Source organism: Chelonia mydas, chromosome 3 (genome assembly GCF_015237465.2).
Source record: "Chelonia mydas isolate rCheMyd1 chromosome 3, rCheMyd1.pri.v2, whole genome shotgun sequence".
Classification (NCBI taxonomy): domain Eukaryota; kingdom Metazoa; phylum Chordata; order Testudines; family Cheloniidae; genus Chelonia; species Chelonia mydas.
This window is the reverse complement of record NC_057851.1, coordinates 135,600,723-135,616,726: the sequence shown is the minus strand read 5'-3', so window position 1 is coordinate 135,616,726 and position 16,004 is coordinate 135,600,723. Positions and strand designations below refer to the sequence as shown.

The 16,004-nt window shown below is 40.0% G+C and overlaps 1 protein-coding gene across 15 annotated transcripts in view; it reads right to left on the bottom strand.

Moving 5' to 3' along the window:
• The window catches only part of SDCCAG8 (SHH signaling and ciliogenesis regulator SDCCAG8), a 160,426-nt gene that overhangs the window by 67,188 nt on the left and 77,234 nt on the right, over positions 1 to 16,004 (bottom strand). For 9 of the 15 annotated variants that reach the window (XR_006289727.1, XM_037895332.2, XM_037895328.2 and 6 more), the window contains 2 exons: positions 5,092 to 5,219; positions 673 to 781 (listed from right to left, as the gene is read on the bottom strand). The exons of 2 other annotated variants lie outside the window; for them this stretch is intronic. Coding sequence is in view for 11 of the 13 variants with exons in the window: in XM_037895332.2 (XP_037751260.1) it covers positions 673 to 781; positions 5,092 to 5,219 (237 nt within the window). In the remaining 2 variants the exon portion in view is untranslated. Of the gene's footprint in view, positions 1 to 672; positions 782 to 5,091; positions 5,220 to 10,541; positions 10,813 to 11,978; positions 12,069 to 16,004 lie in introns of those variants that run through there. 4 more of the 15 variants (XM_043543351.1, XM_043543350.1, XR_005224810.2 and 1 more) reach the window with 3 other exon arrangements.

The window sequence follows — 16,004 nt, the reverse complement described above, 5'->3', positions numbered from 1 at the left end:
ACTATACTGTATATGGATATAGTGCAACTCTAAACTCCTACTTTTACTCAACTACTTTAGAGTCTAATTTTTTAGTTGTTCCACATGTAGAACTACCATTTACTTCAATGGTAATGCCACATGAATGGAGGCTATAGAATCAGACACTTACTGAGCAGCAATTTTCACAAGAGTTTGCGGAGAGGGAAGATGTGATGAAGATCCAGAACCACTAGCTAGTGTGTGCTACTGTAAACTAAATGACTTATTTAAAAAAATTTAAGTCATTTAACCCCAGATACTCAACAGAATTCAGCTTCTTCATGTGACATGAAGATATTTAACTGAATATTTATTATTTTTAGCATAATTTCAAACAACATTAGAATTGTAGCAAATTGACTTTTAATTTATTAATTTTTATTTGAAGAATACTAATCCTAAGAAGAGTATAATATGTGATTTCTCAGATCTGAATAGTCCAAGTAATTTAAATGGAAACACCATTTGAAAAGTATAAAATTAGAAATACCCTGGGCAAAATCCCATCTTGGTTTCTCAAGTTGCAGATGTCATAACAGATTTGGAATAGGTGTGGATAACAGGTTTTAGAAGAAGAGAATAATAAATATAAATAAAAATATACAGTAACTCACTTTTAAGTAGCAAGGCTAGTGTAAAAATGACACCTACCTGTTTTTTTCTGTTACATGTTCCAGCTTCCTTGCCAACGTACAACATTCCTCCTTTAATTTTGCTATGAATGTATTCTGGGAGGTCAGCAAAGAATCCAGTTCATTCACTAGAAATTATATTTTTATATTTATAAAATTAAGACTTGATACAAAGATTTAAAATATTTTCTTATTCACCCCGCCCCTACTTTTTTAAAAATATGGTTTAAATTCCAGGCATTTGAACATGGGATAATGATCTAATCACATTTTACCAAAGAATGGCTAAACTTAAGAATTTCTGAAAAATCTAGGCCACTTCTTCCCCCAGACACCCACAAACATTTATTTCAACCTTTCCAGCAATTCTTCATTAGGGCATAATCTTGCAAGGTGCAGAGTGCCTTCTACTTCTCTTGACATCATAAATGGAGTGTGAGCATCACCTCACACTACCAGGCCTTTGAACAGTTGTCCTTACTGCCTCTTTCTGGTAGGATGACCAAGAAGTCTCATTCACAACGGACATGCAGATAACTCAACAAAGAGGGTATCTGAGGTGATAATGGACCAAAGCCTTTTGTGACAAACTACCATAAATGCCATATTCACTCTTATTGGTTTTTCCTAAATTTGAGAATGTTATGTTCATGAGGGGCATCAGATTGGCAAACACTAGGCTTTGAAGTCCTCCATATACCCAGCAGGTACAGGATCAGGAGCAGTAGTGAGCTGGATCCGGTTCGCTGGAACTGGTTGTTAAATTTAGAAGCCCTTTTAGAACCAGTTGTCTCGTGACAACTGGTTCTAAAAGGGCTTCTAAATTTAACAACTGGCCAAAAGTGGCGCCTTAGGCGCTCACTCCGTGGGTGCTCCGGGGCTGGAGCACCCATGGGGAAAATTTGGAGGGTGCAGAGCACCCACCGGCAGCTCCCCGCCCTGCGCCCAGCCCCAGCTCACCTCAACTCCGCCTCCCTGGGCCTGAACGCACCGCCCTGCTCTGCTCCTCCGGCTTCCTGCGAATCAGCTGTTCACGCAGGAAGCTGGGGAGGGCTGAGAAGCAGGCGGTGGCTTCACGCTCAGGCCCAGGGAGGCGGAGCGGAGGTGAGCTGGGGGAGGGGGGCGGCGAGGAGGGCCGCCCAAGCCACAGCAGATAACCTGGGGGGCGCGCAGGGGAACCGCTCCCTGCCCCAGCTCACCTCCGCCTCCTTCAGCCTGAGCGCGAAGCCTTCGCCTGCTTCTCAGCCCTCCGCAGCTTCCCACGCGAACCGCTGATTTGAGGGAAGCGGGGGGGGGGGGGGGGGGGGGCGTGAAGAAGCAAAGAGGGGTGGCGCGTTCAGGGGCGGAGGCGGAGCAGAGGTGAGCTGGGGCCGGGTGCGGGGTGGGGAGCTGCCGGTGGGGGCTCTGCACCCACCAAATTTTCCCCGTGGGGGCTCCAGCCCCAGAGCACCCATGGAGACGGCGCCTAAAGCACCACTTTTGATGTGATCAGTGGGGGGAGCGGCCGCGCCCCCTGTTCCCCCCAACTACGCTACCCCGCCCCTAGGAGCGAGAGGGACCTGCCGGATGCTTCCTGGGAGCCACCCCAGGTAAGCACCACCGGGACTCCCCATCTCTTTCCTGGCAGGTCCCTCTGGCTCTTAGGGGCGTGGCGGGGTGGGGTGGGCACTCACTACAGTAGCTCACGAGACCTTCTGTCTGGTTCTGGGGGCAGTCAGAGGACAGGGGTGGATGGGCAGGGGTCCCGGGGCGGGGGGGCATCAAGGAACGCGGGGGGTTGGATGGGGCAGGAGTCCGGGGGGGGGGGGGGGGGCGGGCCACGATCCCCTTGTGGGGTGAGGAGGGAACCGGTTGTTAAGATTTTGGCAGCTCATCACTGATCAGGCGTGATAATGTCCTTACTGGGCCCCCCAAGATATCCTATCCATCTTTGCAGAAATCAGCTCATTTAGTTCTTAGTTTTTCCTATTGAGTCTGACAACCAGCATTTGACAAATATGAGGTCTATGTCCAGTGGGAACTGCACTTAGACCACCATTTTATATTGATTTGTTTCTGTTACTATTGACCTAAACTGGGCTAAAACATCTTACCTAGAAATCAAAGGTCTTCAATATTCAAGTGAGAAGACCCTGTGTTCCCTAAATTTCTAGTCTTAAAATCATTCCTGAAACTGTAAATAATTTGTTTGTATTGTTACTAGATTCCTTCATATTTAATAAATGATATATAATGAAATACATTTTATACAATTATGACTAGAATATTGTAGTACTTTCATCTGTACCCAACTTACAGTAGTAGTATACAACACCCCCTATAATACATAGATGCATAATACCGGAAATCTTTATGTACAAAATGACCATTTTTTCAACTCTTCCCACTCTTACTAGAGATATAAAGTTGACACATTCAATCTTGTTTCAATACACTCAAATTAAACAATAGGTTATGGACCAGGAGGGGCAAGAAAGTTAGTTTTCCTTAATTTGTGCCAAATTACAGCTGCCCATATGCAGATGTGCTGGACAGAATGGGAAGAAGACAGAGAGCTCCTTTCCCTCTACCATCTCTGTGTAGAAGGCAGTCATAATGCAGCTGTTTGTATTCCCTTAACACAAAGCAAGGCCCACTAGTACCAGTGACAGTGCTGCAGGAGGCATGTCTGCATAGGACAGAGGGTGGATGTGGCCCCACCACCTCTTGTACCAGTTAGCACTGGCTGGGAAGGAATACCAGGTACCTCTTTTCTAGAGGTGTTAAGAACATAACGTAAGAATGGCCATATTGGGTCAGACCAAAGGTCCATCCAGCCCAGTATCCTGTCTGCCAACAGTGGCCAATGCCAGGTGCCCCAGAGGGTGTGAACCTAACAGGTAATGATCAAGTGATCTCTCTCCTGCCATCCATCTCCATCCTCTGACAAACAGGGGCTAGGGACACCATTCCTTACCCATCCTGGCTAATAGCCACTAAGGGACTTAACTGGATACATTCATGGAGGTTCTCTTTTAAACCCTGTTATAGTCCTAGCCTTCACAACCTCCTCAGGCAAGGAGTTCCACAGGTTGACTGTGCGCTGAGTGAAGAACTTGCTTTTATTTGTTTTAAACCTGCTGCCCATTAATTTCATTTGGTGGCCCCTAGTTCTTATATTATGGGAACAAGTAAATAACTTTTCCTTATTCACTTTCTCCACACCACTGATGATTTTATATACCTCTATCATATCCCCCCTTAGTCTCCTCTTTTCCAAGCTGAAAAGTCCTAGCCTCTTTAATCTCTCCTCATATGGGACCCGTTCCAAACCCCTAATCATTTTAGTTGCCCTTTTCTGAACCTTTTCTAATGCCTGTTACAGGGATAGCAGGCGAATGTGTTTTCCCCAGAAAAATGGTAAGCATCCTATTCTGCAAATTTATAGCATCCTCCTCCACCATCGTGTAGATGTTACAGATTTCCCCCCATCCTAGCATTCCATAGGGTCTAAGAGCTATAATTTGAGCCTTTGTTAACAATGTAATTGGTTAAATATTAAATGTGGAGTTATCCTTATTTTGCCTAATGCCATTCATAAACATGGAGCATTACAATGGTAAAACGTTTTGACTGTAAACAAATGAAACTGCATATTCTGAAAGTCCTTTTTAGACTAAAGGTAAAAAGCCAGAGGTCAGCTAAGCCAATGTGATGAAGGATATCCGCTTCCAGCCAAGCTGTCAGCTATGGTCAATGCCTTGTATTAGTAAATTTAAACTACAGTAGTGATAACTTGAAGAATGCAAAGGATTAAACATCCTTGTTCTAGACTGGGGGAAAAACATACCAATGCTAAAAATGTTTGAGGCTGCAAAGATTAAATAAAGGAACATATCAATTTGGAGCCAGTGAATTACATCCAGCTGCGACAGTGAATTAAGAACCGATTAATGGTTAAAGCTTTTCTCCAGTTTGGATGCTGAAGCAAACTCATTAAGCTTTTAGAGTAGCTATAATGTGTGTACTGTGGGAACTGTTCAATGCTATTCAGGAGACTTTAACTGTAAGCTCAGAGCATTTCCCGCAGAGCTTCTGATGCTATTTTCTTTATATAACATGTGTGCCTGAAAATCCAGCCAAAAACAAGCCCTTTGTTTTTCTACTTTGTTGTGGTCTCTCTCAGCTTTACGTTTCTTGAATACAGGTAAATAAACTCATAATCCAGATGGTGCAACAGATGTGAGAGCAGCACTCTGAAATCAACAGACAGTGGGCAATACTTTCCATTTTCTCTTTTAAACGCTAACTAATATGTAATTCGGAATCTCCGGTGTAGTTAGCATCTGCTCCCTTCGGCCAGCCAAAGGTTACAGGTGTTCCTGATGTCATTTCACAGTAAGGCATGGGCCTGGTTTGTGAATAAGTGCCCAGGCTCTAATCTTTTTCTACCACCTACCAGTTTTATCATGCTGGGCCTCCATTTGCTGCATCTTCTGTGTCAGCTCCTGCTCTCTTTGCTCCGCCTGAAGGGCTCGGGTCTTTGCTTCATTGCTAAGACTGTGCTGAATACTTTCTTTCTCCAGTCTATAAAAACAGAAATACAAAATATATACTACTCTACAGATGAGTCAAATGCCAAACTGGATAGTTCAACTGATAATTTAAAAAATTTGGTCTAGCTTTACACAACAAACATTTTCCCCACATGCACACTTGAAGTTGAACATGTCAACCTCCCTCTTTCAATGACAAACACACCCTAGTGGCTAGCAGAAAATGGACAAAAGCATGACCTACTTTCTGAGTGAAAAAGGATTCCTTTTCCAGAGAATAATCCATGTATTCTTGGATTATACTTTATAATATTAAATGAATCCTATACTATAAGAAAGCCTCCCTTAAGATCCAGTTTACCTTGTGCAGTTTATCTGTTCTCTCTTGTAACTGTTATATATTTCATCTAGTGATAAAGTTGAGGGGCCTGATCCTGAGATGAACTAAACTTCCTGTGAAATTAATGGGCGTTGAGTCAATGGCAACAGTTCCCACAGTGCTCACATTACAGCTATTCTAAAAGCTTAATGAGTTTGCTTAAGCATCCAAACAGGAGAAAAGCTTCCACCATTCATTTAAGATAACGGAAGATGAAGGTAGAGCCCTGTGGGTTTCAAAGACGCAAAATATTGTAACATGAAATAAAACAAAAAACAACATGTAAAACAAAATAGAACAAAAAAATTAACCCTGCAGCAGCAGCTCCTGTCCTTTGGGCCTGGACCCTGCGACCTGGCACACAGGGTCACCGTTCCACTCAGGTTTGCCTCATAACCGATGGGAGGGAGAAATTTGAGTTGAGACCTGGTGTCCAGAGCAGGGAGACCTGGGGTCCAGAGCAGGGAACTGGATCCAGCCCCTTGGCACAGAAGCTGCTGCTGCTGTGGGACAGGATTGTTCTGCAGCCCCTCCCACAGAAGACAGACAGACAGACACACACACACACACACGCACATACAGAGCCTGGGGGCCTGCACACATGTACGTACACCCCCTACGGACAGCACCTGACTACTCCCTCCTGGGGTCAGGACCTGAGTGCTCCCACCTATCCAGGCCTCCCACACACACCGTCCAGGAACAGGACCTGACCCAGCACTCCTCAGGGCTCACACACACATATATTCCCAGGGTAGGACCCAACCCCTCCTTGTGGAGACAGGACCTGACACACTTCCCCCCTCCCGCCCCCCAAGGCCTCCCACTTAAACCCCCAGAGGCAGGACTCAACCCACCTGCCCCTGAGCAGACCATCTCCCTAGGGGCAGGACTCAATCCTTCCCACAATACAACAAAATACATAAAAAAATTATAAAAAATAAAGGCATCCAATACCTCACAGGAAACAGTTAACATGTCACAGGGGACTGATCCTGCGTGTGTAAACATTTAGGGCTTATACAGTAAGGCTGTACGCAGGTGACTAATTGCCAGTCCCACTACTAAGGTCTGAAGACACAAGTTTGCTAGCAATTTACTTGACTGAATATACAAGATGTGGCAATCACTACAGAGTCAAAATAAATGTCAAGTAACCACATACCATGCAAACTTTTTCTTTGACACACATGCTGCAAAGACAGCACTGGTAACAAGGAAGGGAAAGATATGCATATATTAGATAATGGCCTGTGCTGCAAAGGGGTTTAGTTCTGCTATGAACCACTGCAAAGACTGGATCTAGAGTGAACCTAACCCAGAATTTGAGAATGCTCATGCATATGGGGGTTGATCCTAGGTTAAAAAAAAAGAGAAAATTCTACAGTTCTGCTGTAACTACTTTAATTGGCTTAAGAATACCTTGAAAGTACAATTTAAGAAATTATTTTATTATTCTCAGTGATATTACTCATTGCATCAGGCTACAAAATAAGATGACAGTTCTGGGAATGGGTCACACGAGGATAGTGCCACACCTCATTTGGCTGCTGCACTTAACCTTTGGCTTTGTGCCTAAAAACCCATCTGAGATATTACAATATCTCAGCATGACATACACAATGTTACATCTTCTTGCTTACATTTATGCCAAAGCAATATAAATGGTGGGTGGGTTACATTACACTCTAATTCCTGGACCCAATGTTGCAATTTGACCTCAGACAAAACTCTCCTTGAAGGCAGTGGGAGCTTCGCCTGAGGTAGGATGGGACCTGATGTGACACAAAGACGACATGTTGGCCGATGGAAAAAAGAAGAAAAAAAATAAAAAGAAAGGAAAGTTTGAAGAAAAACATGTTTTGTCATGGAAACATTACAGAATAAAATGTGCCTCATCATATCATTCACAATCCTTGTTTTGAAAGCAAACCTTTCTTTAAATCACATTAAACTAGATTGTGCCTCATCTTGGGCCAGGCACAGACACAGTATCAATTCTCATGTTTCTGGCAAGGATCAAGGAAGGCCAACGCTGACAGTAGCATGAAACTTGTGAAGAGGGTACACATGCCTCTTCGACATAATGGCGAGCAGGGGTGGGTAAGGACACTCAGGCTTGTGGTTCTCCATTACCCCTGGAAGGATTGTGCCTCTCTTTCATGCACAATGGGTAAAATTTTCAAAAGCGCTTAGGTTACTTAGGGCAGGTCTACACTACAGCCAGGATCGACGCTCTGAGATCGATCCACTGGCGGTTGATTTAGTGGGTCCAGTAAAGACCTGCCAAATCGACTGCAGATCGCTCTCTAGTCAACCGCTATACTTTACCCCCGATGAGAAGAGTAAGGTAAGTCGACAGGAGATGTTCTCCCGTTGACCCCCCGTGGTGTAGATCTCGCGGTAACTCGATCTAAGGTACATCGACTCCAGCTACGTTACTCATGTAGCTGGAGTTGCATAGCATAGGTCGACTTACCGCCGTAGCGTAGACATAGCCTCAGGCTCCTACGTCCCATTTTCTGAAGTGACACAGGCACTTAGGAAATCTACTTCCCATTGACTTTCAAGAACACTTAAGTTCCTAACTGCCTAGTCACTTTTGAAAATTACACCAAATATCTCTATAAGCAGCTGCCAGTACACAGACCCATCTTGTCCATTGTACTTTACATCACTTCAGTAGCACAATCTTAGTAAGGACTTGAATTTAAAAGACGTTTCTGAACTGTCTTGTCATCAGTAACCAAAATAACATTAAGAGCAACGAGCCTAAGGAAAAAACTGAAAATCAAAGAGCATCCTTTGTCTTGCTCACACACAACAGGAAAAAAATTAAAGGCTGAGCCTAATGCTAGTAAAAATGAAATCTCATTACATTTATTTATTTTAATCTTGATGGACAAGCCTTAAAATAATCAAGAAACTCTACTACATTTATCAATGTCTGACATCGAAATTAGAGCTAAAGCCATTGTAATGTAATAAGGGATCAAAATTAGAAAGTCCTCTGAAGGGTAAAATAAAGATTTTTTTAATAACAAAGAACAGCCTTTTTCTTTTTTAATAATACACCACCTACCTCTTACACAATGCTTTTTATCTATAGATCCCAAATCACTTTGCAAAGGAGACAAGAATCAGTATCCCCATTTTACAGATGGGGAAACTTAGGTACAGAGACATGAAACAAATCTTAACTACTCTTCTCAAATCAGAAATATTTTCTGTTTATGCATTTCAGCGTTTCCTGGGAATTGGACTGTTACCAGAGGAGGGGAGAGATTTAAGGAACTGTGGTCAGATCATGTACGTGTTCTATGCTTTTACCACAATAATTACCAGGAACACTAGTTTTGTTTTTTGATTTTTTAAAATCAGATTTTGTTTCAAACAAAAAGTATATATTTAAATTTGACTACTCATAGGAACGAAGACTTGCACAATGAGCTTTTCAGTTCTCACAGTCACCAAAATGTGTACCACATGGGGCATGAGGAAACAGAAAACCTTTGACATGAAGGATTCTCAAATATTTTCAGAATGTGGCTCACATTTTAATGCAGATTGTTTCATGGACCTTTTATCTTCCCAATGAAAGTCCCATAGACCACTTTTCCTCCCATTCACAATAATATAGACAACTCCCTGGCAATTATGGCATTTGGTTACACAGAAGCAAATATATTCACAAGGTATTTTAATGCATTTTAGCAGCTGGAAATAGGAAGGAAGAACAGCATACAACCAGCTAGTTTTCTGTGAACCACCAGCATGTGCTCCACACACCACAGTTTGGGAATTTTTGTTCTAAAGCCAGATAATGGTATGAACATAGCCCAGCCATATGGGTAGCAAACAAATTGTGATTAGGAGATTGCAATCCATATTCATAATTTGAAAAAGTTTGTATTTGCTGGTCTAACTGTATAATGTTCCTGCAGTCACTCTGTACATAGAATTCCCACTGTACTCAAGGGGAATTCTGCACGAGACTAACAGCAGCATCAAATCATTTCAAAGCACTAGAAATTAAATATTAAGAAAAAATCCTGTATTGGATGTAGTCTATGTGCTAACAGGCCTTGTTGGTCTCAAAACATGTATTATTCCACATACAGAATAATTAAATATGGGACAAACCTAAACACCTTTCACTTCAAAGGCAAAGCACACTTCTTTGACCATGCTTTTTTTTAACGTGAACACACAGCAGCATGTACATTAAAAAACAAAACAAAATAAAAATCCCTAAACAGAATCTTACAAAAACAAGACCCTTTGCTACACACAATATTCTCTCCCCGGGGAGAAGAGGAGAGAGATGCTAATCACACAACTTAAGCCACTACCTGAAGGCACTCAACTACTACGATGATGAGGGCAGTAGAAGGACCTATATAAAAAAGTTTGACAGAATTTCCTACAAGTTCTCTGGTCCATCCTTCACTAATCCATTTTCAGATTACAGCTATGTTGCGAGTAGAAGGGCAAGCATGCAGCTTCTTCACAACTTCTTCTGATACTAAGGCCTTGGGTATTAGGGTTTCAAAAATTAAAAGGAAATTACCATGCACGAGGAAGGCATTCACCCGAGGCACGGGACTTAATTTGTTTCCTCTGTTAATCTAAAAACCCTAAAATCACTTTCAAATCTGTCATCCCATTCCATTCTGCTTAATGCCATTCAGTTATTTTTAATGATGTCCACATCGATCCACAGTTACCACACAGTGTTAGCTTAGATCCCTCAGTATTTCTCTGTTTAGAATAGAAAATATCTGTGATGTGTCAGATACCACTGTGTTGTAACTAGGTAAAACTAAATTTCAGTGATGACCACTATACTTATACAAAGTAGGAAATGTTTAGCATAAAATACAAGTATTACATCTATTTTTTAAATTAACAGAACTCTAGAAGGGGAAAAAAGACCAACGCATGTGTATGGGTACTAGAACTGTATAAAATTACCAAGTCATAAAAGCCATTACCACCAGATCATTATTTCAAACCTCATCGGGTTCTGAAAGATTGCCCTTCATGGCAGTTACATCCTGGGTTGCGCTCTCTCTCTCTCTCTCTGACAGTTGCTGGGAGCAAATTGGCCATGGACTCTCTACAGTTGGTTGCAAGGTGTTCTCAGAGGACACGTGCTTCTGGAACTGTCTCCAGCCAGCAGACTGTGTTCGATGAACTTCCAGACAGTTTAAGATTTACTTATTTGGTCAAATGTTTCACTGACCTGCGGATATATATGGATTAATTTATGAGGTGCTTTTCAGCGATTGTGTCATTGATAGAGTGCAAATGGCTCTAATCCAGAGCATTTATGCTTAGAGGTTATTTTATAAAATTATTCTGTTTATTGATGTATAGCAAACAGGTGTTTTAGTAAGGGGGTACTGACATAGCCTTCTATAACAATAAATACCTGATTCTGAGCTCACACCAATGAGAATCAGGAGTAATTCCAGTGAAGTCAATGAAGTTACACTCGTCTAAAACTGGTGTGGGATTACATTCAGGACCTAAATAAGGTATTCTAGTTGCTACTCTATTTTAAATGTGTTTCAGACTCATTTAAAAAGCTCAAATACAGTGTAAAAATTGCCTTTAGAATGATATCAAACGGAACAAAATTTCTTAACTACAAGTATTAAAGTGTCTTTCTCCCAAGATGACAATACTTCTCAGAAACCTTACAAAGCCAAGAAAACCTTATTCACAGCAATCAGAGTTAAATTTTGACGAATTTCCAAATTTAGGCAACTGATTATCCTCAAGCAACCTGACAAATTATCCTACAATCACTTTCTCACATTAAAGCAAACAATACAACCATTACTAAAAAAGGGTAGGACAGTACAGTGTACTTACTGCATTAGAATTCAGCTAGTGTCAGCATTTTTATAATAAAATCCTATATTTTATAATAAAATCCTATATTTTGGGGGAGTTTCAACTTGGCTTTTATAATTCAGCCAAGGCTGAAAGTTCATACATAATTTCACAGCTCACTGACAAACTTTATTTCACAGACTCTTATATTTATGCAACATAGACCTAACTAAAGATATACTATTAGCCAAAATTATTGTACCAAAATTAAAACTAAGCTTATGGCTTTAAAATATTTTTTGTATTTGTCCAAATGTAAATCATTTAATGGGAAATTAGATAATTTGAAGGTTTGGTAAAATAGAACACAATCCTATAATGTCCAGGTCACCTTTTAAAATCCAGCTTGAGTCATTTGTGGAAAGAAGATATTATACTACAACAGCTATGGTATTAAATGAGTTTGAGGTCTTACTAACTTCCTACTACAGTGGTTTTCAACCTGTGGTTTGCAGATCCCTGGGGGTCCACAGACTATGTGTAACAGGTTCAGCAAAAATTTGTTGTTACCATAGGCAGTGGTTTTCAACTTGTGGTCTGCAGACTATGTCTAAGATTTCCAAAGAGGTCCACAACTCTATTCGAAATTTTGTTAGGAGTCTGCAAATGAAAAAAAAGTTGAAAGTTGCTGTCCTAGTAGATAGTTGTACACATTACAACAACTGAACAGTTAGCATCAACTGGAAACCTTAGTAATGTTCTCAGAGAGTTGAAGTATTCTATGGACATAGAACCTGAATCACCGTTTCATCCATACAGGAGCTCCCTAAAGGTCAGGTTTTAGGCACAGCAAATGGGCAGTGAGAAGAAGCCTTAACATATGCGACTTGGGCAGTACCAGTCCTGTCTATAGATTTCAGTCAGAGTTTTTGGAAGTACTAGATTCACTTATAAAATAAAAACTGAAACAACCCCCCCCCGTAATTAAATGTAAAAGCTTTTATCTGTAAACAATTCGTCCATAACATGATCTCTCTCTCTCTTTTGGCATTCCTTCCCAAAATTTTAATATTGAAAATTGGCTGCCATGCATAGAACATTACTACTTTTTATTTGGATTTTTAATACATCAATGCACAATTATTTAAATATTATTCAATTAATTGCTCTCTTTTTGAGTGGTTTATAATATTTTCAGATCAATAATCAGTATTTACAGTAGGTCATCAAATACTTTTATAGGGGCGAAATTCTGGTAAAAATGTAGTTGGTAGCATGCCTTGCAATACAATTTAATTTTAGATTGCATCTTTCATATAAATTTCCCAACATACAATAATGGACAACGTTGTAAAATGGTGCAGGAACAGGCCAGGAGAGCAGGTAGAACACTGTATTAGGAATGGTGTAAAGATTTGATAAACTTGCTGGTATCGGAACTAACCAACAGCATATTGGTTATAGACAGTTTGGAACAAGTGGGTTATGTGAAGTATTAAAATATAGATCCAATAATTGTTGCATGCTTTCTATTTTGAAGGGATTTTCCCCCATCCCGCAACTTATCTTTATTTTTTTAAATACATATATGCACGAAAACACATTCTATTGTAAGGCAATTATGAGCAAGCAAGTCAAAGACTTTTACAAAATGATTAAATGCTGAAGCGTTTGATTACTATAGAACCCATTTACTGCATGTGCACTCCAGTACTATCTACATAACAACAATCTCCATCTACAACATTAAAACAAGTTTTGAGAGGCTTTTTCTTGAAATGTGATGGTTTGTGAGGTTGGTGCTGGTGCTTTTTCTGACTTCTCACTGATGTTACTTTGGGACAGACCTTAGGTGAATAACTTCTGGCTGGGGTTATAGGCCGGATCCAGCAAGATGCCAATTGTTCTCAACTACCATTAAAATCAAGAGGAACAGAATGGGCTCAGCACCTCACAAGATCAAATCCATGAGCAGAAATGGAGTGGCGTGACAGGACAAAGTAATAAGGATAATACTGTCATTTGAGGGAGGAGAATATTTTATTCTTCTGGGCTGGGATAAGCCAAAATCCTTCTCTTGTCCTGAAATAAGTTAGCAAATATAACAGCAAACTAGCATTAAAGATGTCACCAAAAACAATAGAAGTGGAGAAGTGCAAAGGCAAAACTTCCACAGTACTTGAGCATTACCAGTGTGCTTAGGTATTGCAGAGGACTCCCAACAGTAGATGAATGATCTGTTATGTGTTGCAAGACTTAGGCACGCTGGCACCCCAGTGTGACGAGTTAAGAATGGAAATCTAGCCCCATAGTTCTATATTTTCTTGCTCTGGTTAGTTTGTGGCACAACCTTAACATTATTCTGTAATAACAACTTTTGTGTGCATTAAATATTACAAATAATGGACAGGCAATATCTAGGTCAAGCATTTTTTTTTAAAAAAAATCAGATTTCAAATATCTATACTTTATCCTATGAAGACCAAGGTATAATGTATTTCAATAGCAACTTTCAAACTAAACTCACAAATTAGTACCATTATGCTAAGTGCTAGATATCCCACTGTGCAGTTTTGCTTTGTGAATTTTTACCTTCTTCCATGCACACTTTTAGCCACTGATTGCACAGCCTTTCAGTGTTTTCTGCCTTTTCCTTTAAATAAACTGGCTCTGGCTCCTTCCATCTGGTTCCCCTTCCGTCAGCAACCCTGCACCTGTTCACACCTCCTCTCCTGTTGGATTCCACTGAACATTTCCTCCTCTGCCAGGGCTATTCTGGCACTCGCAACCTTTCTGTCATTCAATCCATCTGTCAGAAGTGAACTTTGTTTACTGCAAGCTTCTGCTTTCTTCTTCAAGAAGCAAAGCCCCTCAAGGTCATTGTCAAATGAACTGTCGGTATGGATTTAAATCTACTTCTCCTAACCAGCAGAATAAGAAGCTCTGTACAGTAATGTATTTGTGAAAATTACTTTTGGGTATAGGAAGACAATAATGTGGAGGTAAAATATGAGACTATTTTAACAATTATGTTCAGTCCAATAACTAATATGTCTTTCTTCATACATGTCTATTTTTTTTAACCCACAACAATTGGTACAATGCTTTAAATATTTTCTAGTTATACAAAAGACAAAATAGTAAAGTCTTAATAAATAGAAGATTTACAATTAAACCAAAATACCAAATTCTATCTTAAAAGATAATCTGTGCTGTAGAGCATAAAAATGTGAGGCAAAAGTATTTACTAAAACTGAGTTAGGGAGAAGGGAACAACAGGATAAGAAAGTTCAAAATCAAATTATTTTCAATATCCACATCAATTGTTATTATTACTTTAAACGTATAGTACCATTGTTTCCTTGAAAATAATTGTTCTTTTAAGGTCTTATGTAGAGATGTTAAAATACAGCACTTTTAAAAATAATTGTTTGTTAAACTGAAGCCTGAAAACAATTTTCTCACTTTCTATCCTTGTGCAATATGCATATCCATCTCTCTATCACAATACTGTCTGTACATAAAATTAGAATAAATTAAAAAAAAATTGGGGTCAGGATAGAGATAATCATCATACTGTCCACAGGATCCATTATGTGTAGCGATTAATGCACTCATCCCTCGTTTCATAAATAGATTCTGATAACCACATACTACTGAATTATTAACTAGTCTCTTAGATTGTTTCATTCTTCTGGAATACAAAATATCCTTCAATTTCACAACATGTAATTCAGGTGTCCTTTAAGAAACAGAAAATTCACTCAACGAAAAGAAAAACTGTGCCAAAAAAAGTTTTTAAAAGCATTTTAGCACATGTAATTATAATGAACCAAACATTTTATTCAGCATACTACAGAAAAAAAAATCGAGTGTTAAACTGTCATGGATAAACTCAGGATCTATGTAAGCAAATACAACCTCATTAGCTGAAATGGCGTTACATCTGGTTACATTAGGTCTAAATTTGACTCAAAGTTTAAAAACAGTGTCTTATAGTATTATGACAAATTAATACTAAACATAGGTTTCAGAGTAGCAGCCGTGTTAGTCTGTATCTGCAAAAAGAAAAGGAGGACTTGTGGCACCTTAGAGACTAACAAATTTATCTGAGCTCAAATAAATTTGTTAGTCTCTAAGGTGCCACAAGTACTCCTTTCTTTTTACTAAACACAGTTAGCTGAATAGTATCAATTTAATATCACATTTTCTGTTGGGGACTACTCTGTTCTCTGTGATCCAACTATTCCTCTTCCATCATATTTCTGGGGGTCTTTATTTTCTTCTCTGGAGTGTTACATGGAGGGGAACAAAAATCTTAGCAATTTGTAGAAAGGGGCAAGAGGAGCACACAGCAACATCCCACCTAATTGCATAGCCACTTTTATTTCTTCCCGTCCCTATTTTGTGATTCAAGCTCTGCAGAACAATTCACATGGCCAGCCAGGGGAAGAAGTCAGAACTCCTCCTCCTAATTTCTGCAAAAATGCTCTTAGAATTTCAGAATGCCAGAAGCAGAGTGACAACCAATAGCAGCATGTTGGTTTAATTCAGCAAGTTCTTGCTCCTCTCCCACCTCAGTCACACTGGCTTTAA